This window comes from Oculina patagonica, chromosome 10, assembly GCF_052425735.1.
Source record: "Oculina patagonica isolate OP01 chromosome 10, crgOcupat, whole genome shotgun sequence".
NCBI lineage: Eukaryota > Metazoa > Cnidaria > Anthozoa > Scleractinia > Oculinidae > Oculina > Oculina patagonica.
This window is the reverse complement of record NC_135767.1, coordinates 23,025,366-23,052,958: the sequence shown is the minus strand read 5'-3', so window position 1 is coordinate 23,052,958 and position 27,593 is coordinate 23,025,366. Positions and strand designations below refer to the sequence as shown.

At 39.4% G+C, this 27,593-nt stretch overlaps 2 protein-coding genes across 2 annotated transcripts; both read right to left on the bottom strand.

The window, feature by feature from the left end:
- Positions 1-6,389: 6,389 nt before the first annotated feature.
- LOC144667516 (uncharacterized) lies at positions 6,390-8,107 on the bottom strand. The gene is made up of 2 exons (XM_078528943.1): positions 7,871-8,107; positions 6,390-7,182 (listed from the first exon to the last, which is right to left on the bottom strand). Exons 1-2 carry the CDS (start codon positions 8,054-8,056, stop codon positions 6,616-6,618), a joined length of 753 nt encoding a protein of 250 aa, XP_078385069.1. The 5' UTR covers positions 8,057-8,107; the 3' UTR covers positions 6,390-6,615.
- Positions 8,108-10,316: 2,209 nt separating this feature from the next.
- Positions 10,317-27,542, bottom strand: LOC144667070 (muskelin-like). The gene is made up of 24 exons (XM_078528450.1): positions 27,439-27,542; positions 27,276-27,345; positions 26,308-26,450; positions 25,716-25,804; positions 25,431-25,540; positions 24,666-24,803; positions 24,515-24,569; positions 24,308-24,388; positions 23,661-23,956; positions 22,492-22,590; positions 22,135-22,193; positions 21,432-21,518; positions 21,203-21,257; positions 21,004-21,056; positions 20,571-20,647; positions 20,099-20,166; positions 19,926-20,005; positions 19,205-19,394; positions 18,636-18,697; positions 18,373-18,424; positions 18,210-18,260; positions 18,035-18,107; positions 17,860-17,906; positions 10,317-10,495 (listed from the first exon to the last, which is right to left on the bottom strand). The coding sequence occupies exons 1-24, from the start codon at positions 27,522-27,524 to the stop codon at positions 10,415-10,417; spliced, it is 2,202 nt and encodes a 733-aa protein (XP_078384576.1). The 5' UTR covers positions 27,525-27,542; the 3' UTR covers positions 10,317-10,414.
- Between the last annotated feature and the right edge of the window lie 51 nt (positions 27,543-27,593).

Here is a 27,593-nt window from a genome sequence, read left to right as displayed (position 1 = left end):
ACAGACGATCTACCTTTCTAGTAGGCCAGGAGCCATTACACGTTTTGGACGACAAGTCAGGATCAACAACAGATTTCTAATTCTAATGTAGAGGTAGTTCTTTTAGTTTAAAAGAAAAATGATGATTGCTTCTTAGCTATCACAAAACAACTCCAGGTGCGTTTTTTCACAAATCCTAGCAACAAATGAAATTTGGATTCGAATGTTGGCCAATGTTGGACCTTTTTTAACAGATCGACGGATTTGGTCATTAAAGGATCCCAGTCAGCCTCCGCCATTTTCTCTGCCATCTAAATTCGGACATTTCGCATGTTGAAAAGAAATCCTTGTCCATCCTTGTGCGTTTGCTTTACTGAGGTCTGAAACTGCCACAAATACTTTTTAAAATTATCGGTGCGTATTTTTTACTAGTATATACTGGTTTTTCTATCATTCTTTTGTTTGTTTGGAGTAAAATTTATCAGTTGAACTTAAAGAATTCTAGTCAGCCTCCGCCATTTTCGATGCCATTGAAATCATAAAAACTTTATGGCGAAGCGAAATCTTATTGCACTTGAGGTCTTTTTCATTTCTTTTAGCAGTTTTACAGTGATCGTTTTCCTTTAGACGTGCTCCTCGAAATTATAGTACCGAAATTCTCGTATGTAAACAAAAACAAAGGCGTGGCCGACTAGGGTCTTTTAAATTACAACGGATTGATGGATTCGGTCATTAAATTATGACAGATCGGCGGATTTGCATACCCCTATTCACCCCCCCCCCCCCCCCAAGACTGAAGTACGTTTACTAACACACCACGTACAAGAATCAGAAATGACGTCATCCTAAACAAAATGATTCGTGCATCACGTGTAATTAAAATCTTCGTTCACGGGTCACGTGTAAGTCAAAAAGTGCGTTCACGTACACGTGAATAGCTTGCGTTGCAGCCAGACGCGTCACAAAATTCTCGTCTTGTAAACCGGCGGCTTAGACTGTCTGCGACGCAGGCTAGCACGTGCAAAGATCTTATTAAAAAATAGGAATAGGCTTTTGTACATTATGCTAGCATTTTTTCGAGCATTTTAGTGGGGCAAAAGCATTGAGCATTATTCGAGCATTTTAGTGGCATTTTCCCGAAAAATTGATTTTTTCCCGAGAAAATAAAAAAAAATTATTTTTTTTTAGAGAAAATGAAGACTAAAACTCAAAATTCAACTACAAATAGCTTTCTGGAGATAGTCAACTACTTTCTGTACTTAGCCTCGTAGATGATTTCGAGGATTATGATTTTTTGGCTGTATTTATGAACTTTTATACGTTGTTGTTGTTACTTCTAACCCTTGTACGTTTTTGTAAGTGTTAACAGTGAACACCATGTTAAAAACTTTGAAATTAATTTAAAAAACCGTTTGTATAATGAGCATTATCCGAGCATTTTAGTGACTTTTTTGGGGGGAGACCGAGCATTTTAGCGGGGAAAATGGAGCATAATGTGCAAAAGCCTAAACGGAAGCTTATTTCACGTTTCACGGGAAAATCACGTGAGCAGACTCCACTCTTCACGTGACTAATAAAGCTGAAGCTAAAAAAATCTAAATTAGCGCAAAAGACAGGCGGTTTAGACTGTCTGTCAAGGAAGGTTTGGACGCGAAAAGATGTTATTAAAATTGGAAACCGTGAAGTCTTCAGTAAATCACGATTCACGAAGAAATGAAATGCTTAATCTCGCTTCACGTGAGCATTCAGTTCACGTTCATGTGATAAATCTGAAGCAGAGAAACTCTAAATTGGGGACGGACCATTATTTCTTTGGAGGGGGTGGGGGGTATGAGGTGCATAAATTAAAAAATGTTTGCGGAGGAAAATTTTTCATGGGGGAAACGGAACGAGTTCATTCCATCCCCATACATTTCTCTGTATCTGTTTACATGATACCGAGACGAAAGTCAAGTCATTCCGGAATGAGTTCATTCCGGTTTTCATTCCGGAATGAAATTTTCGTTCTGGAATGACATTTCATTCTGGTATCATGTAAACACAGAACGAATTTCGTTCCGAGATGAAATCGCATCTCATGAAACCGCATACGGACTCCACAGTTTGAATTCAGAGCGAAATAACTTAATAGCATTTACTGTTTAGCCCAAAGAAGCAGCTCTATGGTGAAATTGCACGTTAAATTTGCAGATAGGGCCATTAATGAGCATAGAAACATGTTTGCGCGAAACATGCGCCATCTTGTTTTGATCTCGCACGAATACCGCGCACGTGAAAACGCCTTAGGTTGAGCCGGTCGACTCTGTCATGTGAATGCAGAACGAACTTCATTCCGGAACGAGTTTCGTTCCGGAATGAAAGTCATTCCGGAATCATGTAAACAGGCCCTTATAATAAAGAAACTGTAGTTTTACGTAATAGAAATTGCCAGGCTATTGTTTTCGTGACGTCATAGTTTTTAACCCAGTATTAATCAGTTTTTTTTTTTCAAACTGTTAATTGCAATTTAAAACCTGACGTAATGTGTTTTGTCTTCTGTAGTCATGGTAACGTGGTCGGCTCTTATTGTTTGTATCGCTTTGACGTCATTCCTTTAAACGCCATAATTACGCAATATAAGCCAGTCAAACTGCAAATTCTCCATACTAATTACTACACATCTTCCAAACTGGCTGTGAGAATTTGTAAGTCTATCAACACAAAAACCTTTCGTTCATTACTCGCTCAGTTTATTCTCCTGATCTATGGTTTGGTAATGCTTGGTATTCTCAGGAGAAATTCGTTTTTGATCGCTGTTGGAAATCGAAGGTTTCTTAGGTTATATAACGAAAAAAAATTTTACTCGGTGCAGAACTTTTTCAGTGCGCGAATAACAACTGTCGAAGGTTTATTTCACGTCAAGAAATCTAAAATCCAAGAAAGACCAGGAAACATGAGTATGGTAATCGACATTGATAATTTCCCAAACTTTGCTTCGATATTTGATGAAATCGAAAGGCGAAACAAGCAAAACAGGCCCAGGGCATCTACCGTCATGGAAGTTAATACAACGAAAATCCACAAGCAAGAAAGAAAGCCAAGATCCTTTACAGTAATGCAGCCAGAGTCAACCAAACGCGGCAGATTGGGTCGCCGAGCAAGTGATCCAACCAGCAACAGGCTCAGTGTTCCTCAGCTTCGCGAACGTATTCGCAGCGCGCCGTGTCCTGTAATCAATCGCGACAAACTTATAAAAGAGGAACCTCGGCTCACTGAAGCAGCAAAAAAATTGAGCGATGAGGAACTTTCGCTTTTGTACGAGGACGTTCTTAAGCCCCTGGACATGTACTCTATTTTGTCTGAACGATGGAGTGAGCGAGCGATCGACAGAATTTGAACAGATTTGTCGGTAAGCTGGTTATCGTTACATTCCCATACAAACTCTAATGTTAAGGCTATTATGCAATACTATCTAATGTTCACGGCTCTCAAGGCCTTGAGAGAAAGAGAAGTTTGGGCTACCTCTAATAATATCTTTACATTTCTGAATACCGTAATGATTCGATTTAGCGCCCTCCTTCCAATAAGCGCCCCCTTCCGAATAAGCGCCCCCCTTCGAATGTGTTTTTGTGAATAAGCGCCCCTATTCCAATAAGCGTCCCCATTCTAATTAGCGCCCCCATTCTTATAAGCACCCCTATTCTAATTTGTGCCCCTATTGTGGATAACTGCCCCTAATGAAGCCATTGACGTCAACTAGATAAGCTCCTGACTGTTCACCGTACAGTTCATGTATATATTTACTACTAAAATAAACAATTATTTTAAAAGTAACTGAACTTTTAACAATTTCTTACTGTTACAGTTCCTTTTATTGTTAGATACATTTGGTTGTTTCTCAAAAAATTAAATAAGCGCCCTGTCCCGAATAAGCGCCCTGTCTCGAATAAGCGCCCTCCCTTGAGGTGCCAAAAGTAAATAAGAGGGTCTCAATGGGGTGGTGGCTTTTACGGTTAACGGTTAAAATTTTGGCTTTTTTACGGCTACCCGTTAATTTATTTTCATAACGGTTTACAGAAGTTAAAACTTAATTTTCATTGTTTTAAAAAGTTAAAAATTAATTTCCATTATTAAAAAACCTATTTTAGGTCTCAGGGCCATTCTGGGACGATAAAGTGAACTAGTCTGGTTTATTTATAATTACTGACCGATTTCTTACGGTTAACATTTTTTACGGCTAACGGTTAAAATTTTCCAATTTTTACGCCTAAAGGTTAAATTTTTGGCCGTTTTACGGCTAACAGTTAACCCCATTGAGACCCTCAAATAACCGCCCCGGGCGCTAAATCGAATCATTGCGGTATTCCAAAATGGTGAAATTTTGTACCACGAAATGAAAGGCACTTTGTCTCCTTTTTTCTCTTTTCCCGTTAGCAATATTGTAAGTTTTTTTACCAATTGTATTTAACGTTTTCTGCATGAATTAAGTTGCGTTTACTACTGCAGTGCAGTATGTATTATAATGTAAAAAGTGTGGCGGTGTAATAGCGGAGCTCCCAAGGCGCCGAAGGCGCCTTGTGCGGAGCCCCATAGACAGGCAAATGGTATGAAAGAAGGAACACTATCGAAATGAGTTTTCATGGTCAACATGGATAGCGGCATGGTTCGCGGGCGCGTACGTACGGCGGCGTCCGTACGGAGTCGCGCAACATGGCGGCCATAGTGAAGCAAGAAGGCCGTATAAAGGCGGCCGTATAAAGGCGGCCTTTAAAATTTAAAGAGGTTTAAAAAGAAAAACAAGAAGCAATGAAACAAAATGTGGCTGAAAATTACGTGTAGAAAGTAATCGACCGCCAAAAAAGTGGACATTGAGAGCCATAATCGATCGATGACTTTCGTGTCTATCTGTAAAGCCAGCATCGTACATGAAGGAGCATTCGAAAGCTAAATCGGGTTGATAGAATAAACAAACCATTTTATTGCTACGGGGTAAAAAGAAAAAAAAAAAAAAAAAAAAAGGAAAAAAGAAAAAAAAACTTGACCCTCTGGGATTTGAACTCACGACCTCCGGATCCGCAGACTGGCACCTTACGATTGAGCTAATCCGACAGACTCTGTAATACACGTTGAATATATCCTATATCAATGTAATAGATATTGTGGAGTCTACTAAACTGCTGCGAAACTATAACAGGATCGCGAAACTATTTTCTATTGCTAGAAAGCAGATAATTTACTGTACTCTAAAGTAATTTTTCGTGCCATGAGTAATGATTTTGCCCCGATTTAAGATTATTATTTTTGTCGTACTGCTGACATTCAGTATAACCGTGAGCTATTTAAATTTGTGTCGCACCTATAAACCGCCATAAACATTAGTACTTTGGCCGCTTATTCACTAGAGTGAAAACATTGTAAGCTCCAGTGAAAATTAAATAAATGGGGAGCTCCGCTTTTAGGCTTGCCTAAATCTATATATTATAATGTAAGAAATGCAATGTGGTGCATTAAAATGTAATTGAGTAGATCTATAATTTAAGTAAACTGCTGTAAATTATGTAATGTAGACGTTAGTTATGTCATGTAAATAAATGTTAATGACTGTCAAGCTTGTTTTTGATTTGTAACGTTGAATGAAGGAGAATGCTTTCAAATCTTGTTGCGTCGACATCGTGTGATCCTTTGGGTGTGCTGTAATCCTTTGGGTGTCCTGTGGTTTCATGGGCGTCCTATGTTCCTGGAAATCACTTCGAAGCATTGCTTCAGACCATGTCGATACAGCTAATGACATATTATACCACGCTAGATTGGTCTCCTCTCCCTTGTCATTTAGGTTAAAAGTGGGAGGGTGAGGGAAGAAAGGGAGGTACAGAGTTTGTGGCCTGCCTCATCCCCAGGCGTCCTCCTCCTTGGTCGTGCACGGTTCACTTGGTGTTGTGGGACTGACGTGCATGCTTCGCTTGGCGTTGTGGGACTGATGCGGGCGGGAAAACGGACCAACAACCCTCGCGCTCCCTGTTTTCCCGCCTTACCGCCTTGACCGTCCGGCCGACCGGCGCCTGGGGACGAGGCAGGGGTCAAGGCTATTCCTTTGCACACAACAGTAACGAACCACAATGATTTGTCAGTTTAAACGATAATCTTTATTTTCAGTAAAATATCTTGATTTTAGTAACATGAAGCGAAATAAGTCAAAAAAAGAAAAATTTGTAGTTAAAAAGAAACTTGTGCATTTTACGTAATAAAGTTCGAATGATATTAGCTGTCTGCTATTTGATAGAATCAGTTCCTTTCCAACGAATATATTTAACAAACAAAATGCAAAAGCATAATTGTATAGATTTTAAATCTATATATATAAAAACAGTAGTACTATAAAATCGTGTTTGTTAGGAAAAAAATTGCGGTAGTCATCCAGATTTTTATAACGGTTTTTGAAGGTGACAGAGACTATTGCTAAAGCGCAGCTGACAGAGTAAAGAATTGTTTGTTGTCACAAAGGAAACAAATATCACTTTTTTTTTTCCAAATGTTTAGTCATATCTGATTTCAAAATGTTCAGGGATTAATGAAAGGTAAAAGGAAATGAAAAAATGGAGATGTCAAAAGTAATTCTTGCCAGACTTAGAAATGTTCAAATTTACGCCACTGGGGAGTCTACTGGAGGGCCATTGACCCCTTCAATGCTCGTGGATTTTTTGAAGCTGAATATTCCACGAAGTAACTTGAGAGACTCTGTCTTGTGTTGTGAGCTTGCTTCACTGACTTGCTCACTGCTACGCTGCTTACTTCCGGTAGCCAAACTTCGTTTCCGCCATCCCGCAAACAGGCTTGACCTGCGTTCATCTTTTGGGCTTTCGCTTCCTCTTCGTCCACTTCCGTCCAATTCACTTCCGCTCCTGTCACTAACACTAGCGTGTAACCAACGTGAAGCTTTTCCTTGAGGTGTTGGAAAGTTAATCTGCCTTTATCCAAGCTTCTCCTTCTCAAACTGCTCTGGCTGTCGGGCTTGCTGACTTCCGGGAGGGGCTCAGGGGGAGGTACGTCTGGTGGACTCAAAGATGACTGCGGGCTCAAGGTGGGCTCGCTGTGTTCCCTTTGAGGCTCTGGAGCTGGCTCTGGAGGTTCTAAAGATGGACACGCGCATGCCCCTTGGCATCCATTGTTGCAGTAGGTGGTCAGCGGTTCTGTTTCACTTTCACTGTCTGTGGATGTGTTTTCTTCCTGCGAGAAGTTGTAACACACTGAATGTTATATCACCCGAAGAAGGTCACATTTGCTGTCATTGTTTGTGCGTAAAACAAAAGTGAGAAAATGAGGTGAATATTATTGTAAAAAAAAAATTATGCGCGCGCTGAGATTGATTGAAAACATTTACCAAACAACTGCAATGTGAACTGCGTAAACTTGTACCAAAAGTCTATATAGCTATTTCATCTCAAAAGATATTGAAAACCCTTTCATCCTACGTACGATAGTTCTTGTAAAACTTGTGGTAATGTTTGAGAGCTCGAAAGAGTTGATTTCTCTATTGCTGTTCTTAAACGCGTTTTCTAGTTCTTTTGCGCGCGCAAAAAAATAAAACCAAATGGTAGGGCGTGGATATGCTAGGCAACTTTATTGCAAAAACAGACGTTTTCCAGTTTTTCCCGCACTGAAAAATTGGTTTTTGAGGGAAATGTTTCCGAAGTAATTTTAAAAAATGTAATTTTGGCCAGCCGACACAAATTTTGGTTCCGAGATCAATCTATCTCGCGCCGCCTATTTGGTAAGAATTTTTAAGTTACGGTTGGTCTGAGATAAAAAACCGTCGTACCGCACTTGCTTACTTACAGAATTCGAAATCATTACATTTGCTACACAGTTCTTATACACATGGCTAGCCAAATTTTTTTGTGTTTTGCTGCCCTACCTCAACTACTTCGTCTTGTGACTCTTCTGGAGTAGGCGTCAGCACTTTTTCTTCTTCAGATTTTGCTTGCTTACGCTGTCCACCTCTGCGCAACATTAAAATCGAAACTATTAACAAAATAACTACACAGGCCCCAGCTCCTAACAGCCAGGGCTCTGATTCGCCCAATAAAATGGACAGCGACATCTTAGCTGTTACATCTTGATCGCCGCATGCGCTGCACTCCGAAAATATTTAATCTTGCGTCACAACGGATAATTATGACGTCAGTCATGATCGCATGGCGAATTTGCGAAATGAGAGTGACCTGGAGATGAGTTTTCTTGAAAAGCAAGCTGCTGGGTTGAGATGGGAAGGAAATATTGCGTGACGAGCCAAAAAATGTTTGCGTATGGAGCTAATAAGCTTGAGAATTAAGATAAAAAATATAACCATATAACACTGAGTCTTTAAGTATGGTTTGTATTGCTGTACATCGCAGCGTTGCGCGACGAATCCAAACAACGGCTGCGAAGGCGATCCGGTCAGGTCCGGTTCGGAACGGTTCCGGTCCGGTAGGCTACGTTTCCACGGGACCGGACCGGATCAGCTTTTGTTTACATGAAACCGTTTGGAACCGATCCAGGTGTTTACACGGGACCGTTCTGGAACCGGTCCGGACAATTTTTTTTTTTACGCCCACTTTAGACACTTCGTTTTTTTTTTTCGAATTTTAAGGAAAATGTTCGATATAATGTGCCCCGGGGTGGAATCGAACTCGGGTCGTCTGCCTGAAGAGCGAGTGTGATACCGCTACGCCACCGGGAGCCGGCTCCCAGAATTCGTAAATTTTAACTATATATCGTGTTTCCCTTACAAATATCGATAGCTAACCGTAAACAGGCTAACCAAAGTGCATAGTAGGCTAACCGAAGTGAATAGTAGGCTAACCAGAGTGCATAGTAGGCTAACCGGAGTGCATAGCAGGCTAACCGGTACTAGTTACCAGTCGACGACCGTAAGTGGCGGCCATCTTGAAGTGGGCGTAAAAAAAAAAAAAAGAACGGATCCATAACTGGACCTGCAAAATAGCAGGTCCAGTTTTGGATCCGTTCCGGACCGGTTCCCGAACGATCCCGTGTAAACAGAAGGCCTATCCGGTCCGAAAATCGGACCGGCTCCGTTTGGAACCGGTCCCGTGTAAACATAGGCTAAGGTTGCAGGAATGCTTTGATCAGTCAGCTTTGAGAACTGTTTGAGGCAAGGTATCAGGATGAAAGTCTCGTGAGACAACACTGTTTTATTTCACACTAACTACAAAGTACAAAACATAGCTTTATACAGTGTCCAAGTTAAACTGTACATTAAAAAATTATTTAATAATAATAACTCATCTTTTTTTCTTCACTTTCCTAAAATAGGCTGTGCCGTTAATGCTTAACTTTGAATACCGTAATGATTCGATTTAGCGCCCTCCTTCCAATAAGCGCCCCCTTCCGAATAAGCGCCCCCCTTCGAATGTGTTTTTGTAAATAAGCGCCCCTATTCCAATAAGCGCCCCCATTCAAATTAGCGCCCCCATTCTTATAAGCACCCCTATCCTAATAAGTGCCCCTATTGTGTAAAACTGGCCCTGCTGAAGTCATTGACGTCAACTAGATAAACTCCTGACCGTTCACCATACAGTTCATGAATATATTAACTGCTAAAATAAACAATTATTTTAAAAGTAACTGAACTTTTAACAATTTCTAACTGTTACAGTTTCTGTATTGTTAGATACATTTGGCTGTTTCTCAAAAAATTAAATAAGCGCCCTGTCCCGAATAAGCGCCCTGTCTCGAATAAGCGCCCTCCCTCGAGGTGCCAAAAGTAAATAAGCGCCCCGGGCGCTAAATCGAATCATTACGGTACTTAAGTTTGTTTGTTTGTTTGGTCTCATTCCTTGACCACTTAAAACCAACTTGTCCAAGAGACGAAGAACTTAAAAAAAAGCAACATGCCAAAAAAATGTATCTGGGATTGTTGTTCAACACGTTAGCGGCTGGCGACAAACGGTACATTTCACAGCCATGTGCAATCCAAGCGATTCAAACATTCGATCATATGTAACGAAAGCCGAACACAATGCGATTTCAATTATAAACACTGCAGGTATGCAAAGACGCGCTCCTTTGTTCTCTCTTAGTAGCTGATGCCGTTATTATAGGCTCGTCAGTAAGTGAAACATGACAACTTGAAAAAGTTCGGAACGGTTGTCCCTTTTAAACCATGGCTACCTCCACTAGTCAAGTGGTGGTCATAACACTTTCGGTTAAAATTACTTTCGGTTAAGGCTTTTTTTCCGGTAACGTCACTTCCGGTTGTCTGCCAGCGTGCGTCCAATAACCATTTACTGACTTTTCCAACTTCACACAACGGCAGCAATGTCCTCATCGGGTCAATTTAACATTGTTCATAGATATCTCTGAACCTCTCCTTGGCAGAGTCCCCAATGTTTTGGATCTTGCTTTATTTGCTGTTCTTTTATATTGTTTGTTCGGTCTTGTTTGGACGTCCACGACGTTAAAACGTGATCAGATCAACAAGATTTCCTTTAGGCTGTGTCATGTGTTCTGGGAAGAAGGACACCAGGGTATCGAACAACTGCAACAAAGAAAAGACAGAAGTTAAATAAACTGTGCCAAGGATTTTAGTCACATTTAGGCAGAGGAAATGGCCACCAAATTACGTCATATATATGTAACGGCTTAAAACAGTGAAGGAACATTTCAATATCACAGAGAATACCAAAATAGGTACGGATGGCCAAAAATGAAGAAGATTGAAACGGATTGCGATGTGGGTTTTTGAACTACTGTTAGGCTGAACAGTTTTCAAAGTTAATCTCGTTTGCTTGTAACTTTAAATTATAACGCCCGGGAGACTCATTTGGTTGCAATGAAGCTATGGTTTTGTCATTTAGATCCACAGAAGTAATTTCTTTGCAACATTAAGAGCGGAATTCTCTATCTTTTTAGAATTTCCGGACAAAAAGGTTAAAATCGAATTTTTTTTTATTACGCCAAAAAGACCTTTTGGGTGAACTATTTTTGAAAATATTATGTAAAACTTCCAGCGAGTTTTATTTTTTGAGAAAACGAGGAAAGTTTGTAATTCGAGCTCATGCTGTCTGAACGCCGAGGAAAACTAATTAATTGACAGCAATTTCGTGGCATTTTCGATGCGCTCGTTCTCAACTTCAGAAACTTGCCTTGAGTTCATTTTTACAAGAGTATTTAACCATCCCTAGGTCTTCCTTTTAAACAGAAAATCTTCCTGAAATATGTAATTGTTGACACATTTCTACCGCGTTAAAAATTCTATCGATCGCAATTTAATTTACATACCGAATTTGACCTAACTTCAGAGGGCTAGAACACCAAGGGTATACGCTTCTATCAGTAAAACATGGGTTCTTTGGAAAGCCCTATTCTTCCTTCTTATCATATCCAAAGCGTTAGTTTGGCCCGTAAAAAGTGAGTGCGCTAGCACGAAAAGTAGACAGGCATTTTTGACATGTTTCCGCCATAATTTCCATTCTGCAGTCAACCGGGTAATGTCGAACTTAATTGTTAAAACGAATTAAATTTGGTCTTATGCTTCGCCGTTATCAGTTTCAATGAGTTTAATTTTTTGCAACAAAACTACAATATCTCAATTTTTAACAGAAAGGAACAGTTTTAATAAAAAAAAATAAATAAAGCAACAAACAAGACATGCTCACCTTGCAATTGTGCCGCCGTTAATTTATGCGAGGGAAGAGAATTGTCGCTGTATGTTGTTTTCATTTCCACTGAAGCGTTTCCTTCCACTTCTCAGTTTTTAAATATAAGAATACCCTTTTTACGCATATACATCTCAATTTAGACGACATTCCTGACATTAAGCAAGAATCTTATCCACCAAAACGGCAAATTCGTGCTATGTGCTGTTTGACTACACTCGTCACGCAAGAGAATTTATTGATATCATATTTCCAACACAAGTTGACGTGACGTAGGGACGGACCATTGAAGTAACCGGAGGGGTGTTGAATTTTTCCAAAAAAACTGTTTCAAGAAAAAAGGGAAGTGACATAGTGCATAGTTAAAAAAAAATAAGGTAAAGAAAGAACCAAAACGAGCAGTAGTTGTCATCTTTTAAAGGAGGAGTTTTATTTTTTAATTTTTATTTTTTTTGGGGGGGGGGGAGGGTAGAGGGGTCGTATTAAACATTTTGATTTTGTGGGGGAACAGGGGAAGACGTTCTGATAAAGAAAGGGACAATATATTTAACAGGCATAATCAAATCCCTCCCCTTTAACCCCATCGGCAAACTAAACGGTCCCAGGAGCCCCCAAATGTCGCTGCAATGCTTGTGCCCTAGAATAAAATCCTCCAGACAAGTAGGCCAAAAATGTTTGCCCCCACCCTCCTCCAGCAAAGTACGGAACTTGATACAGTGTACGGGTTACTGGGCAATATATTTGCGTTGGCTCTTCGAGCTGGTGTCATTTAGATATGCTACACCGCATTGAGTCCCAATAAGAACGAGAAAGCTGTCTGCGGTTGCAAACTTCTGTATCGGTTCTAGTCGCGGTGGTGTCTCGCCAAGTCAACCTTTCACGTAATATACGATCAGCCTTGCTTTCAGTTGTCTATATTTAATTGTACGTCCATTAGATAAATCTGTTGTTTTTCCGACTCAGGTTTTCTGCTGAATTTAGAATGAAAATATTCTTATGAACATTCTAATATTCGTTTATATCGTTTAACATTTCCGTTTAGTACGCAATGGGTATCTATTGATCATGTCAGTGCCGTAGCAAGGGTAAAATAAGGGAGGAGGGGCACGTGAGCGCCGGAGGCGCGAGCTGCTAGCGGTTCTGAGGGCATACCCCCCCCCCCCCCTGCAGAAAATTTTGAAATCTAGAGGGTTGGAAATGCTATTTCCAGCGTTTTCCAAGAGCTATTTGTGATTTACGCATATTTCGAATTCTTTACTTCCTACACTGTCTTAGCACACCAATGCACATTGAAGAGAGTATAACACTATTAACGTCAATTACAAAATAGAAAACCGACTGTCTCTGTATCATGAAACCAGCAAATGTTTCACCTTTTAGAGTCATCATGGTGAGTTTGTAGTTTTTTAAAAACTGTCTGAGTTGCCTTAGAACTTTTAATTAGCACGTATGTACGTTAAAAAATGAGAAGAAGTACAAATGTTATTGTTTCAAACCTCTCGGGAGATAAAATTTTATTTTTCAACATTTTATACAGGTCTGTTTTTACTTTTCGGGAAAAAAACTGGGGGGGCACGGGTCCCCCCCCGGCTCCTCCCCTTGCTACGGCACTGCATGTACTGTTCATCGAACTATCGTGGGCATCGAACATTTTGGCTCAAATTTTTATCGTGTTATTGGATAGTAAACGGTTTTGCCGTTTAGAGACTGTCCGTTCTATTCTATTTACAAATTTTCAACACAAAATTATATTCTTTTCAAAATCTCAGCCTTAGATTTATTCTTAAAATATTCTTAAAAATTCGCAAATTTCAGCCTTGATATTCTTATTAACTAGATTCTTATAAAATAAAAACAGTGTATTTTGATCTATTTATATGTGACACTAATAGACGTCAACTATACTTCTTACAGGCCTGAAGAAATTTTGTCCGAATATTATGGAAAGATCCAGTATCCGTACACATTAAAAACATTAATTTAGGGTGGTTACACCTCGTATTTGTATGTCAGATCATGATGTTCCCTATTTTTGTATTACCGTATTTTCTCAATTAAGCACCCCCGGCGATTATTTCGAACTTGGATTGGTGGACCCGGCGTTTATTTGAAGCCGGGGTTTAATCCGGGCCGAGCGTTTATTAACGGAAGGCAAATTTCTGTCAAATTTTCAGATTGATTTGTTTTTGTCGATCTCCGAGACCATGGGGCAGTTTTACAAAGCAAGGCGATTTTGCTCTTCGTTTTGCCCCGAAAAACTTTCCCTGGGCATCTAAGTTTTACAGTTTCCCAAGGGTACATTATTGCGGATTGAACACGTTTATGTTGCAACCATGATTTATGACAAAAGGAACATAAACGGTATTTTAACTACACAAAAGAGCATGAAGTAAAGGTTATGGATACAAAGTTTTAAGTTCATAAACGCCTTGAACTGAGGGTTTCTCGTGATTTCAACGCCTGTAAGCACTAACACAAGAACGAAAATGCGTCAGTAAGAAAGACGGGAATGCGAAAACTGCTAGGTTATATTTTGTTGTACAACGTCCATCCTAGCTATGTTACGCCAGCGTTCATTGAAAATTCCAAAGTAGCATACCGTACTAGTGCCATTCATAGCAACGAACGAACGCCCCCGGCGTTTATTAAAAAATAAGCAATTTTGTCCCGGCTTTTATACGAGGCCGGCGTTTAATCGAGGTCTGGCGTTTAATCGAGAAAATACGTTAAACCACGCGGCGGCTGAAATTTTATCCGCCAAACGTAAACCGGACGACCATTGCTAATTTCTTTTGCTTGTAGCTGACCAAGAACCCTGGTGAACACTTTGGGAGTAGCACGAAAAAATGCGATTAACGAGAATAAAGGCGAGCGGAAAAAGTTGCGAGGGTCTTCTGCAGGCGAAGTAGCGGAAAAATTTATTCATTCTCCCTGTCTATCAGAACAACCCAAAACTCTTTCTTTTCTATTTATTTTTACACATATATATATATATATATATATTGATTGATTAAATTATTTATTTACTTATTTATTTATTGATATATTTATTTATTTATTTATTTTTTGCGCTGCTTCAAAACTAATACCTGAACTATAAACCGACTGCCTGAAGCTATATCAGGCCCGCGAGATCAGGCTACGGCTTGTTTGGCGGACAAAATTTCACCAGGTCTGTAAGAAGAACAGTGGACGTCTATATCTATCACATATAGCAAATAGATTAATTTAATAATTTTCCGCTAAGTTGCGCCTTTCATGACGCCTTAGCCCGCAGTGTACATTCCCGGGGGGGGGGGGTACTCGAAAAAGTTTTGTACGGGGAGGCTCCACCCGGAGATCCAACCCCTTACCCTTTTATATACCATTTTGATAGAAAAGGTACCCCTTTTGTATACCTTTTATTGCAAAAAGGCACCCCTTTCATATACCTACACGACATCACATTTACCTAAAACGGGAAGTTTTCTTGTCATTTTTATGTAGCGCTTAATAAATTAAGGCGATACAGCCAAAAGTTGCGTCTGCTCGAAATATTTAATGTAAAGGCCTTTTTAAATATCATTATGGCAGATTTCCCTACCCTTTCATATACCTAAACTTGTGAAATCCCTACCCTTTTATATACCTGGAGCCTGAAAAAGGTACCCCTTTCGGGCGGAGCCTCCCCGTATAGGCCATTATAGGGCGTACCCCCCCGGGTGTACATTGTGGTCACGCGGACGCAGAGTTTTACCTGTTTGTGACCTACCATTAGCTGGAAGGGGGTTAGTGGGCCTACTTGTCTGCAGGATTATATTCCAGGGCACAAGCATTGCATGACGTTCAGTTTTTGCCTAAAGATACAGGCCTTTTTCGTAACGCATGTAAGATTTTATACGCAAGAATTATTATAAATATCATAACTGAAATTCATTTCTCTGGTCAGTTGTTTTCTGTATTAAGCGACATTTGGGGGCTCCTGGGACCATTCAGTTTGAATGGGGTTGAGTGGGAGGGATTTGATTATGCCTGTTGAATGTATCTCCCCTCTCTTTATCAGAACGTTTTTCCCCTGTTCACCCCACAAAATCCAAAATTTCTAATACGAAACCTTCTCCCACCCCCAAACTCCTCCGCTAAAAGATGACAACTACTGCTCGTTTTGGTTCTTTCTTTGCATTATTTGTTTTTTCAACAATGCACTATGTCACATCCCTTTTTTCTTGAAACAGTTTTTTTTGGAAAAAGTCAACACCCCACCGGATATTTCAATGGTCCGTCCCTACGTCACGTCAACTTGTGTTGGAAATATGATATCAATAAATTCTCTTGCGTGACGAGTAGTCAAACAGCACATAGCACGAATTTGCCGTTTTGGTGGATAAGATTCTTGCTAAATGTCAGGAATGTCGTCTAAATTGAGATGTATATGCGTAAAAAGGGTATTCTTATATTTAAAAACTGAGAAGTGGAAGGAAGCGCTTCAGTGGAAATGAAAACAACATACAGCGACAATTCTCTTCCCTCGCATAAATTAACGGCGGCACAATGAAGGTGAGCATGTCTTGTTTGTTGCTTTATTTATTTTTTTATTAAAACTGTTCCTTTCTGTTAAAAATTGAGATATTGTAGTTTTGTAGCAAAAAATTAAACTAATTGAAACTGATAACGGCGAAGCATAAGACCAAATTTAATTCGTTTTAACAATTAAGTTCGACATTACCCGGTTGACTGCAGAATGGAAATTATGGCGGAAACATGTCAAAAATGCCTGTCTACTTTTCGTGCTAGCGCACTCACTTTTTACGGGCCAAACTAACGCTTTGGATATGATAAGAAGGAAGAATAGGGCTTTCCAAAGAACCCATGTTTTACCGATAGAAGAGTATACCCTTGGTGTTCTAGCCCTCTGAAGTTAGGTCAAATTCGGTATGTAAATTAAATTGCGATCGATAGAATTTTTAACGCGGTAGAAATGTGTCAACAATTACATATTTCAGGAAGATTTTCTGTTTAAAAGGAAGACCTAGGGATGGTTAAATACTCATGTAAAAATGAACTCAAGGCAAGTTTCTGAAGTTGAGAACGAGCGCATCGAAAATGCTACGAAATTGCTGTCAATTAATTAGTTTTCCTCGGCGTTCAGACAGCATGAGCTCGAATTACAAACTTTCCTCGTTTTCTCAAAAAATAAAACTCGCTGGAAGTTTTACATAATATTTTCAAAAATAGTTCACCCAAAGGGTCTTTTTGGCGTAATAAAAAAAAATTCGATTTTAACCTTTTTGTCCGGAAATTCTAAAAAGATAGAGAATTCCGCTCTTAAGTTTCAGAGCGAGTATTTGGCAAAACGTAATAAAATTAACTAACTCAGCCGTGACACAGTGCCTTTAAGGCTGGTTTTCACCAGCGACAGAGTCGGAGTTGGAGTCGTAATCGGAGTGGTCAGAGTGATTACAACCTAGTGAAAATCGATAATCGGAGTCCTTAGCGGAATCAAAATCGGAAAAATCAAAGAGTTTCCATTTTTCTTCCGACTCCGCTTATGTCTCCGTCGCTCATGATCTAGTGAAAACTAGATTGTCGGAGTCGCAAGCTGAAGCGGAAGAACAAACCAATAACAATCCTAGTTTTCACACCCTCCAAGTGATTTCTTTCTGCTTGCGACTCAGACAATCTAGTTTTCACCAAATCATAAGCGACGGAGACATAAGCGGAATCGAAACTCTGCTTACGACTCCGTCAGTTTGATGTTCACTAGATCTCTTAACTCCAACTCTGTCGCTAGTTAAAAAAAAGCCTTTAAACTCGCTATTGAAAGCATGTTGACGTTGAATTTGTGAGCCTGCGTGCGGACGCGAGCTATCTCGTTGCTCGCGTCGCTCGCCGTAACTCGTGGCTTCGCCGCTCGCGCTGCCCCCAGAGAGCCTGCTCGCAGGCTATGAATTAGTTGGATGGGAGATGAAAGGAAAGTATTTCTTTAGCTCTCAAGTTTTTACGGGTTTGCAGCAGCAATGTAGAGCATTTTCGTCATCGGACACTGCAGCAAACATGTACTACTGTCAACTCTCTCTTAACGGACACCTCCTTAAGACAGGCACCTGATGTTGGTCCCGTCCCTGCCGTTTCTCAGTCATTTTACTGTAACTAAACTCCCTAAAAGACGGACACCTCTGTAAGACGGACGGATGGGGCCGGTCCAGACGATGTCCGTTTTAGAGAGCGTTGACTGTAATCTATGCTGTTCTACATTCATCTTTACCTGTGTTCTTCCCGTGAAACCATCACTCGGGGGTGGCGATAGAGACTCTGAAGATTAAGAGAAAATTTCAATATACATCTTCTTGAAATTGAGAGATAAAGTATTCTTGGATTATTCAACTATAGTTTGCAATTTCAACAAATTGCGCCAGATGTACGAGAGAATACTAACTAACCCGGCGAGTCAGTGACCATTCGTTCCTGTGTGGAGACTGAATGTGAAAATAGGCTGGATGCAATAAGGCGAAACTGAAAAACAAAACCAAAATAAGCACCTTATCAACCTCTTATAACAAACATGAACTACACACAATAAATTAGATGTCTATATTCAAGTAAATGTTCAGTCACCTCTTGACTTTCCTCTGGGTCATCATGGGCCACTGTCTCTGAGAGCTCATTCTGTGCATAGAAAAGATTCAAAAAGTTGAGGATTTGCGAATCAATGTTTTAGATGCACTTGATTAGTGCTTGGTCCTCCGTGTAACTTTCACAGCAGGGAAAATCAAATTACCTGCAGGTACTGAAGAGCGGCAAACGGATCACGTGATGCCATTTCTTGAAATCTAATCAAACAATCAAATAATAACACGTGATTGACGTGACCAATGGCGAGTCATGTTGACGAAAGGCGGCAGACAGACAGACAGACAGACAGGCAGGCAGGCAGGCAGGCAGGCAAACAGACAGACAGACAGACAGACAGACAAACAGACAGACAGACAGGCAGGCAGGCAGGCAAACAGACACAATGACCGACACACATTTAAACTATACCTTTGTTTTCGTATTAAATATCTGCATCTTCGTAATAAGTGTTCTCTTGAAGGTCTTGACAGCTGGAACGTGAAAATTACGATATCAATACATTTGAAGAAGACAGGCGCAAGTACTAAGCGAGCCAGCAAGTAAAATGTCCTGATATACCTTATTCTTACTAATTTTCGCGATTTTTGGAATTTCAAAATAATCGCGAGATTTAATACGCGCGAAAAAAAGACTGCGTGAAATTTAAACACGCCAAAAATAGGCCTCATCACGGTTTTCGACGCCATTTCAAAAGCGGGTAGAAATTATAGTGTTTGTATGGGAATCCGACGGCAAATATCTTTTACAAAAATTGAATTCTGGACAACTTATGAATTGTAAAGTTAAGATGCTGGGCAAAGGTTTTTATTCGCCGAGTTTGAAGGATGAAGCTGGGCTAGAAAGCGTTCAGTGACGTTTTTAATTTCCCATACGCGCGAAAATTAGTAAGAATCAGTTACCACCTAATTCTCAGAACTAACATTAAAAGAAATGTATAACAACAAGTAATGAGAATTAATCTTTGTATCTCTGCATACCTTGAGTGACCAGAAGTCATCTAGTCTCATCTTGGGGATGCTGGATTTCCCAGGATTGCCACCAAACAAGTAATGTACTTTATGTAAGTCGTCATACACAAGCTGGTGAGCAAACCGAGGACACGGCTCCACATTCTGCATCTTGGTCCAGTACTGTTGACCCATGTTCTCATTCTTATAAACACAGGACCTGAATGGAAAATATTACAAAATGCTCTGGTAATGGCTCTGACTCGCACGTGACAGTATCCTTTGAAGAGCGTTATTTAGTCTTCACGTAACGCTTTTCCCTGCTGAACATTGCGTGACTAACTAAAAAATAGCTGCGAATGCCGGGAAATATTACAAAATAGTTCTGATTCTTGTGTGACACTCTCCTTTGCAGCCGTTATTTGGATGGTAACACAATGCTTCTCCTCACTGAACATTGCGTGATGCCCCAAGTAATGGCTGCGAATGGGAAATTTTACAAAAAAGCTCTGAATCGCGCGTGACAGTCTTCTTCGCAGTCGTCATTTGAAACTTGTGATGTTGCCCAAGTCAATGTCTAACAAATCTCCTTTTTTTACAAACACTATGTATTGTGCCCACTGCATTAGAAGAACACCATGTGTAAACTGATGTTATAGCAATCAGTTTAGCTAGACATTTTACAATGTACAGTGGTCATGTTATTGACTGCATGTATAACAATTCAGATATCACCTTTGAAAATACTTACCATGATTTCCGCTCTATATCGTAAACCCAAAATGAATTTCTCACTGTCTCCTCTCGCTTCTCTTTATCTTTACTCAAGCCCTATAAAAGCAAATATAGCCATCAGATCTGAATCTTGACACCAAATTAAGCAAAATTTCGCAGCAGGACTTAATATTTTATGAGACTACTTACAGATAACACATGGATTTCATTCAGCCCTGGATCAATTGTTGCTCTTTGAGTAAAACCAGCAGCAGGAACTGTCAGAAAACAAAAAAAAAATCATTTTAGATGTGACTCAAATAGATCGTGTTACATGTTTGGTATTGTAAGGTAAAGGTAAAGTCTGCATACGAGCCTAGTGGCTTATTCCTTGTTTCAGTAGCATGAAGCGACTAGGAGTATTTCTACTCCCCCTGGACAAGATGCTAGTCCATCGCAGGGTTACCCCCAGCATTAAATTTGCTGGTACCCATTTATACACCTGGGTGAAAAGTGGCACTGTGAAAGTAAAGTGTCTTGCCCAAGACCACAACCCAGTGACCCTGGCCAGTGCTTGAACCCAGACCGCTCGATCCAGAGTCTTGTGCTAACCATTAGGCCCCCATGCCTCTTGGTATTGTAAGCAGCAGTGGATACATCAACATACATGTAATAATATTACCTTGATCACAGTCTTTTTTACTTCCATCAAATATAAATGATATCTCGTGAGTGTCCACATTGTACGTGATAAAGTCACTGTTGAACAAGAAAGAAAGCAGCAGTTTAGAACATTGCACTTCATGAACATAATTTTTGAGCTCCAGAATATCATAAGAAACTCTCTAATTTTTTCCCACTTGTCAAAAATAGGCTCGATTACCAACCACTGTTCATTAAATGAACAAAGGCCGGACTCTAGACAGCAGCGGAAATCGAGCCTACGCCGAAAAGCGAATTCTAGCTTTTAAATCTTCATTATGCTCTACAATTAGACATTTCTGTAACTTTTCATAAGCAACTGGTATTCTCATGTGGTACTGTTTAAATTTCTTTGTTTCCGGCCCATATATAAAAAAAATTATACTAATAAAAATTTGTAGTTATACCGGTACCTTAGAAAGTCTCTTCCTCTTTGGCCAGCAAAAATATATAGAAGCCTCTTTTCCTACAACAAAAAAAGACAAAACATTTTAAAATGGCAGGGCAGCACTGACCTGAGAGGAAATCTTATGAAACAGGTTATTTTGCCCTGCCATTTTAAAATGTTTCCTATCCTTTTCCTTTTTTTAAAAAAAAATTTCCATGACTTACAGGATGAAACAACATAGAATGTCCTATTCTTGATCGTAGCTCAGAGCAATCATCCCTGCAAAATACAAAGTTTACTTTCAGGTGATGAGATCTGTTACAAAAAGAGCGGTGATTTCAATTTTCCCTGACTCAAAATAAAATTCCATGACTTTTCCCTGACCTTGAAGAATTTCATTTTTCCCTGACCATTTCCTGACCTGTGGCAACCCTGTACATTAAGCACACTTACTTGAGTTTAGTCCATGTATTTGTTTGGCAGTTGTAAGAATACAGTCCACTGAATAATGTTTCTTGTGCTCTCTCGTCTCCACTTGCACTAATATCACAAACAGAAAACAGCACATTCTTCAACAATCATTGTCAAAAGTATTTGTAACCATTGGGGGAGGGGGGCGGGGGTTAGGAAAGAGCGGGAAAGGGGTGAAATTAGAGCAGGACTCAGGGTAACCTGAATTCAATACTCTAGGGTCACCTAGCTGTTCTTATCATTGACAGGTTGTCTAGTGTACCAGGCTAACATTGGAGACCTAGGTTCAATTTCAAACCTCAAAGGGGATTGGAATTCAGGGAAGATGTAAAACAGAAGAAAATGGGGGAGGGGGGGGACTTAGGGACTTGGGGAAGCATAGGACATTAAACAGAAAAGCAATGGTTGAGAACAAATACAAAACAGTATTTAAGAGGAGGTTCTACAGATGGTCCAAGTTGGCATAAGCCTCTGTAAACCAGCTGTGAAAATGGCATTCACACATGTATAGTTCAGACAGATTGGTGGAAAATAGATGCCTTTAAAACAATTTAGATGTTCTTGGTCCTCGTCTTGCTTGAGGGCTTTTGGAGCTGAGTTCTTGGGCTTTCCTCTCTCATTTCTAGATTTCAATTAAAAGAACTTTCCATTTCACAAACCAAACAGAAAAAGAGAAATATCTCACCTGGTCAGTACACGACCACCAAAGACATAAATTGTGCTTTTCTCAACATCAATACACATCTGAAAAAATAAAAGAACAGGTTTTAATGTACTGCATTGATAGCCTGCGAATACAACTGCCTCTCCATGCTCCGATCCGCTTGCTGTGTTCAGAGGGGAGAGAGGTCTGCGATCCGAACGCAGCAAGCGGATCGGAACGTGGAGAGGCAGCCGTATTCGCAGGCTACTGCATTGACCACAGATATGCAACATAGGTAATAACTTTTTCACAACACTTCAATTAAACCCCTTGTTGTTTGTTTATTTGCTTCTGTGTTTGTTTTATTTGTTGTTTGTATTTACTGAGCAACTGACCCACCTGATGATCAAAGATAAGAGGTGGTCCCCCTTCAGATGCTGTGTCCTCACTTATTAGCGTCCACTGGTTGGAAGTTATGTCATAAACATAAAAATCACTCTGTTGAAAAGTAAAAGCAAAAGACTGTCACTGCAGCTTCTGCTACATGTAGTTAAGGTCATTGCCCTGAAATAAAACTGAATAGATTTTCAACCAAACTTTGCCTATCTGTTGATAACTTTAAGGGGACTTACATTTTGAAAGAAAAAAATGGGGTCCCCATATTCATTTAGGAGCAGAAAGACCTTGTACATACCACATAATTCCTTAATAATTCCCTTGAGAGTACTGCCAAAGTACACATTTTTAGTGATAATCTATTTTTCAAACATAGGAATTGATCTGTTTTCGTTTTACAGAAATAACTTGATCACTACACCCAAAATCTGAGAAAAAACTGATAGGTCACCAACTCCTTTACGAGAAAAGATATGATTTATTTTTTCGCGGACTTAGCCGCATAGAAAAAAAGCCACCATTTTGTTAATTGGCGTGCGCTAATTACGCATAAAAATTCTGCACAATAAGGATGCACAATGCAATACAGGGCAATGACCTTAAGCTAAGGTATAGCTATGTAGCTATGTCAGGCTATCACAAGTTTCAATGATGATAGCATGTCTCACAGATAATTCAGCATTCACTCTGTATTAATGATTAAAATTATTGTAATCAGTGCTATGAAACTGCATAATTTCATGTAATATCTAATTATGTCATATTATATTAGTTTATACAATGTAACAATTATTAATAATCATTACTTATTGGAGAGTTTACACTATGAGACAAGTTGTCCAGAAACTTGTATAACCTGTAGTACATGAACAGTGTCATCAAACTACATAATTTTGCTATTTGCTGCGTTTCAAAAAAAATAGCAGCAGAATAAGTGTTTCATGATTTACTGAAGATTTGACAGTATTTGTCATGGAATTCCTAACGAGAATCATTCAAGACTGGCATTGTTGCTGTTGTGTGCTTATTAATTTGGCATATAGAATAACATTTTACAACCAGCAAACTATCAAATCATTGCAGCAGTCAGTATCCTATAGTACTATTTACTATTGAAAAAAGCACTTTATTTAGGAATAAGAGAAACATATTATTCATATTAAGCATTGTACCTTAAGTGGTGTTGAATTTCTCATTTCAGAGTCTAAGTATCTACCCAAGGTATAAATCAACTTCCTTTTTCCATCTAGACACATTTTGTGACATGACCTTGCACACGGCCCTCTATCCTGTTCAGTATCACGTGACAAGCATGTCCACTGAGCTGACTCAACACTGAATGCCCAGAAATCAGCCAGGTCGACCATCCCGTCCCAGCCACCCAGAAGGTAGATAACTTGAGCTTCCATGTCAATTGACATCTGATGTCCACCTCTCATACCAGGACGTGAACAGCTGCTGTCTTCATCTGAGAACACAACAGCATATTATATGTAACATCAGACTTATGCTGTGTTTAAAGACAACTGCCACATCCCCTTTTGTGTGGGAGGCACAGTGACTTAATGGCTACTGCACAGGACTCTGGAACTAGCAGTCTGGGTTCAAGCCCTGCCTAAGGTCACTGTGCTGTGTTCATGGGCAATTCACTCTCAAAGTGCCTACCTTTGTGTATACAGCTATAAATGGGTGCAGGGAAATCAATTGCTTGGGGTAACCCTGTCATGGACTGGGATCCCGGATGCCACTAGGGCCAAATACAGACTTCAAAAACAAACCTTGATCATACTATTGATCAGTGTCTGACTTTCAAACTTACATGTACTTTGAGCAAGAGGGATAATTGATGTCCACTTTGGTTTATAGTCTTGTTGACTGATGTAATGACTGAAGATAGCATCTGCAAAAAAGAGAGAGAACAAATTACCCCATAGGAAACAAATAAAGATAGCAATTTATTATTACCGGTATACTTTACTGATATAAGCACTTTAAACATGTACTTCCTATGAGACAAGCAGTTTACCTTTGGAAGCTTGTTCTATGATTTTTTCACATCCATCAAAGTCATTATTTATCACCTAGAACAGAAAAGTGCAACAAATCAATAATCAAGAATCACAAGAAAACAGTATATCAATACAGTTACAATATTATACAATATTTTAGACTGTTACCAGTTTTTGATGAAGTTCTGTCAGAACAGGATGTTCAAGAGTGATCTTTGTTCTTTTCTGTAATGATTCAAAAGCTTCAGTGTAGTTGTGCTGTCGGAAATGTTTCAAACAAAGGCGAATTGCTTCTCTTTCCCTATACTGGAAGTCAAAAATTAACAACCAATGTGATGTTTGCTCTAAAATATTTTACAATAGTGCTAAATAACATACTGAAGGCCACAAAAATGAGTTGGCTGTATTAACTTCACAAGGTGGCAGTAATTGAAGGGCAGGGGCATAACCAACCTATGTTGAATTTTAGACCATTCTGTATGTTCCATAGGATTTGCATAATCTTAATAATAAGATTATGCTGGTTTCTTAACTCGGAGAAACAAAAGGTTTCCTTTGTTTCTCCTTCCAAAAGAGAAATGCAAAGAAATCTGCTAGTAAAGTTGAAGTCTTTTGCCTACTGGTAGGTTATTTCTCGAAAATGCAAAGAAAACCAGTGAGAAAAAAAAACAGAGAAATGTTTTCTAATTTAATTGTAGCTCACATGCAAAGGATAAGACACAGTACTCTGACAACAAATAGAAAACGGTTGGAAATTCAACATAAGTTGGTTATGCCCCCAGCCTTTAAATTATAAGGCTTAAGGCATGTTAACACAAACCGCCAAAAAATTGGTCTGGACATGATCACTTTTGTAGAGAAACAGTCAAATCAAAACGGGGCCATATATATAAGCATCTATGGCCCTGTTGCTATACTTATTGCTACACTTACTGTATTAAACCATGCCAAACTTGGCTGAACAATCGCTGGATCATCTACTCCTGACAGCTGAACAAACCAGATACTAAAGTTGAAACTGGGTCCCCATGACATAATAGGAACTGCAAACAAGATAGCACAGGTCTTGAACACTTCTACATGTACATTATACACTGCATTAAAAAAGCCTTTTTGTTGGGTAGCTCCTTGTTACATGAACATGCAAAATGCTTCTTAACCCACCCAGCTCTCCCTGATCAGTCAATTACTGCATATCATCTGGTCGTCAGAACTCACCAATTTTAATGTAGTGACAGGGAAACATTTTCCCATCCAACTCATGTTTAAGCTCAAATGTCTCTTTCACATGATCATTCCTTAGACCGCTGCAAGAAACAAACAATATTTTTAACCTGCTAGAATAGTTTCTATACAGCAACCAAATGAAGAGATACATCAACAATTAATTTTTTTTTAATATATCTGTTTATAGGATGCAGCATCAATTCAGATAACATTTTTTGCCCAAGAACACACATGTACATGTAATGGCCTTGCCTCTTATGTGTTTAATGTTAACCCACACTAAATCGTAGTATTAAAAACATGAATTATTGAGGTCCTACAAGCAAAGGGGTTGGATGATTTCATGTAACTAAAACCTGGGCCCAGTTATTCAAAGGGTGGATAATGCTATCCACCTGATAAATCGCTATCCAGTGGATAAATGCTGACGAAACATACTACACTATCCATTGGATAGTTGTTTATACGGTGGATCTGTCAATAATTAAAAGAGTTTGCAATTTCATTTTATGTACTGTCATTATTTTTTTGGCCATGTCACTTGTCAGATTTACTCTGGCAGCACCTCATTATAACATTGTACCTCTGTAAAAGTTCAGTCATGTGTTCATCATTCAATCCTCCATAAATCTTGAATTTCCTGAGATTGCATACATGGGTCTTCTCATATTTGCCAAATGTCACACTCATTACTATGGCTGGTTTTTCTAGTTTCAGTATAAGAAACTGCAGAAAAGAACAAAACCAGCCATTAACACTAATTAATTATAGGTATCACTCTACTGCACAGCACTTGGAAAGGTTTTGGAAAGCAAGTGCTTTACTCTGACAGGACTTGACTCTGACAAAATCAGAAATTGGGAACATAGCTAGCAGAGCCACGCAATCAAATTCAATATATGTGAGCATGCACAAAACCCAACAGTGCAAACTGATAGCATAAGCATGGCATGAGCATATTGATTTCGCCAGAATTTTTTTCTTGCACATGAGTTTTCTGCGTGGTTTTAAATCTACATTTCCACTGGCAACGTTATAAAACAATTGGTTCATGCTTTTAGCTGTGCATTATCAAGTAATGGTGCACTTGGGAAGTTTGAAAAGCACTTATAAGAAGCTAGAGGCTACCGCCTCAGGCAACTCTTATGCTTCTTTCGTGCTCTTCATTCCCGTATGCACCATAACCCAATAGTGCACGCTAAAGCATGAACCAATTGTTAAATTTACTGCAGAGATGAATTTTTACTAGGAATGAAAATGAAAATGTACATGAAGCATGCCAACGCTCTTAGGGGTTGTACATTTATGTAGTTTCAGATCTATATGTCTGTTTAAGTTATTAAAAGTGTTCCTGTGTTTAATAATTTATACCGTGATTCTGACAGTTCAAAATCTGTTAACCTGATTTCTTAACCAAGTTTAATCAAGTTAAGATAGATTTGAAATCCATCTTAACGTAAAAATAGCGATACGTTCCGCGCATAACCAGTCAATTAACTATTTAAAGACGTAAAATGCTTATTTCTTTTAAGATTCCTACTTTTAATTTACCTGTGGTGGATAATTGCTGTCCGAAGACCATCTCGAGGACTGATCATTCGGTTTGTCAACCAAAATGTTCCTGTAAACAACATGAAAATATTTCCAAAATTAACTGTTGTCATTCCCACCAAATTCTAGTAAATGATAGAACGATGTCTGTACGAGCTCTTACGCTGGCAAATAATTTGCAGAATGGCTTGAACATTTGTGAATCGAGTACGTTAGCACACGAGGTTCAAGGGCCCCTGAAGCCGCCATTTTGGCGTACTTCAACGATTGCGCAGTTGCCAGCACGCGCGCGTATAATCATGGGATATTTGAGCCATC

What these genes read in the sequence shown, in the direction of transcription:
- LOC144667516 (XM_078528943.1), bottom strand. Translation starts at nt 8,056, where the DNA reads ATGTCGCTGTCCATTTTATTGGGCGAATCAGAGCCCTGGCTGTTAGGA. An exon ending in CACAAGACGAAGTAGTTGAG is followed by an intron (nt 7,183 to 7,870) that starts GTAGGGCAGCAA and finishes AACTTCTCGCAG; the next exon opens with GAAGAAAACACATCCACAGA.
- LOC144667070 (XM_078528450.1), bottom strand. Translation starts at nt 27,524, where the DNA reads ATGGCGGCTTCAGGGGCCCTTGAACCTCGTGTGCTAACGTACTCGATT. An exon ending in CCCTCTTGCTCAAAGTACAT is followed by an intron (nt 23,957 to 24,307) that starts GTAAGTTTGAAA and finishes TTGTGTTCTCAG; the next exon opens with ATGAAGACAGCAGCTGTTCA. An exon ending in CTCTTATCTTTGATCATCAG is followed by an intron (nt 22,194 to 22,491) that starts GTGGGTCAGTTG and finishes TTATTTTTTCAG; the next exon opens with ATGTGTATTGATGTTGAGAA.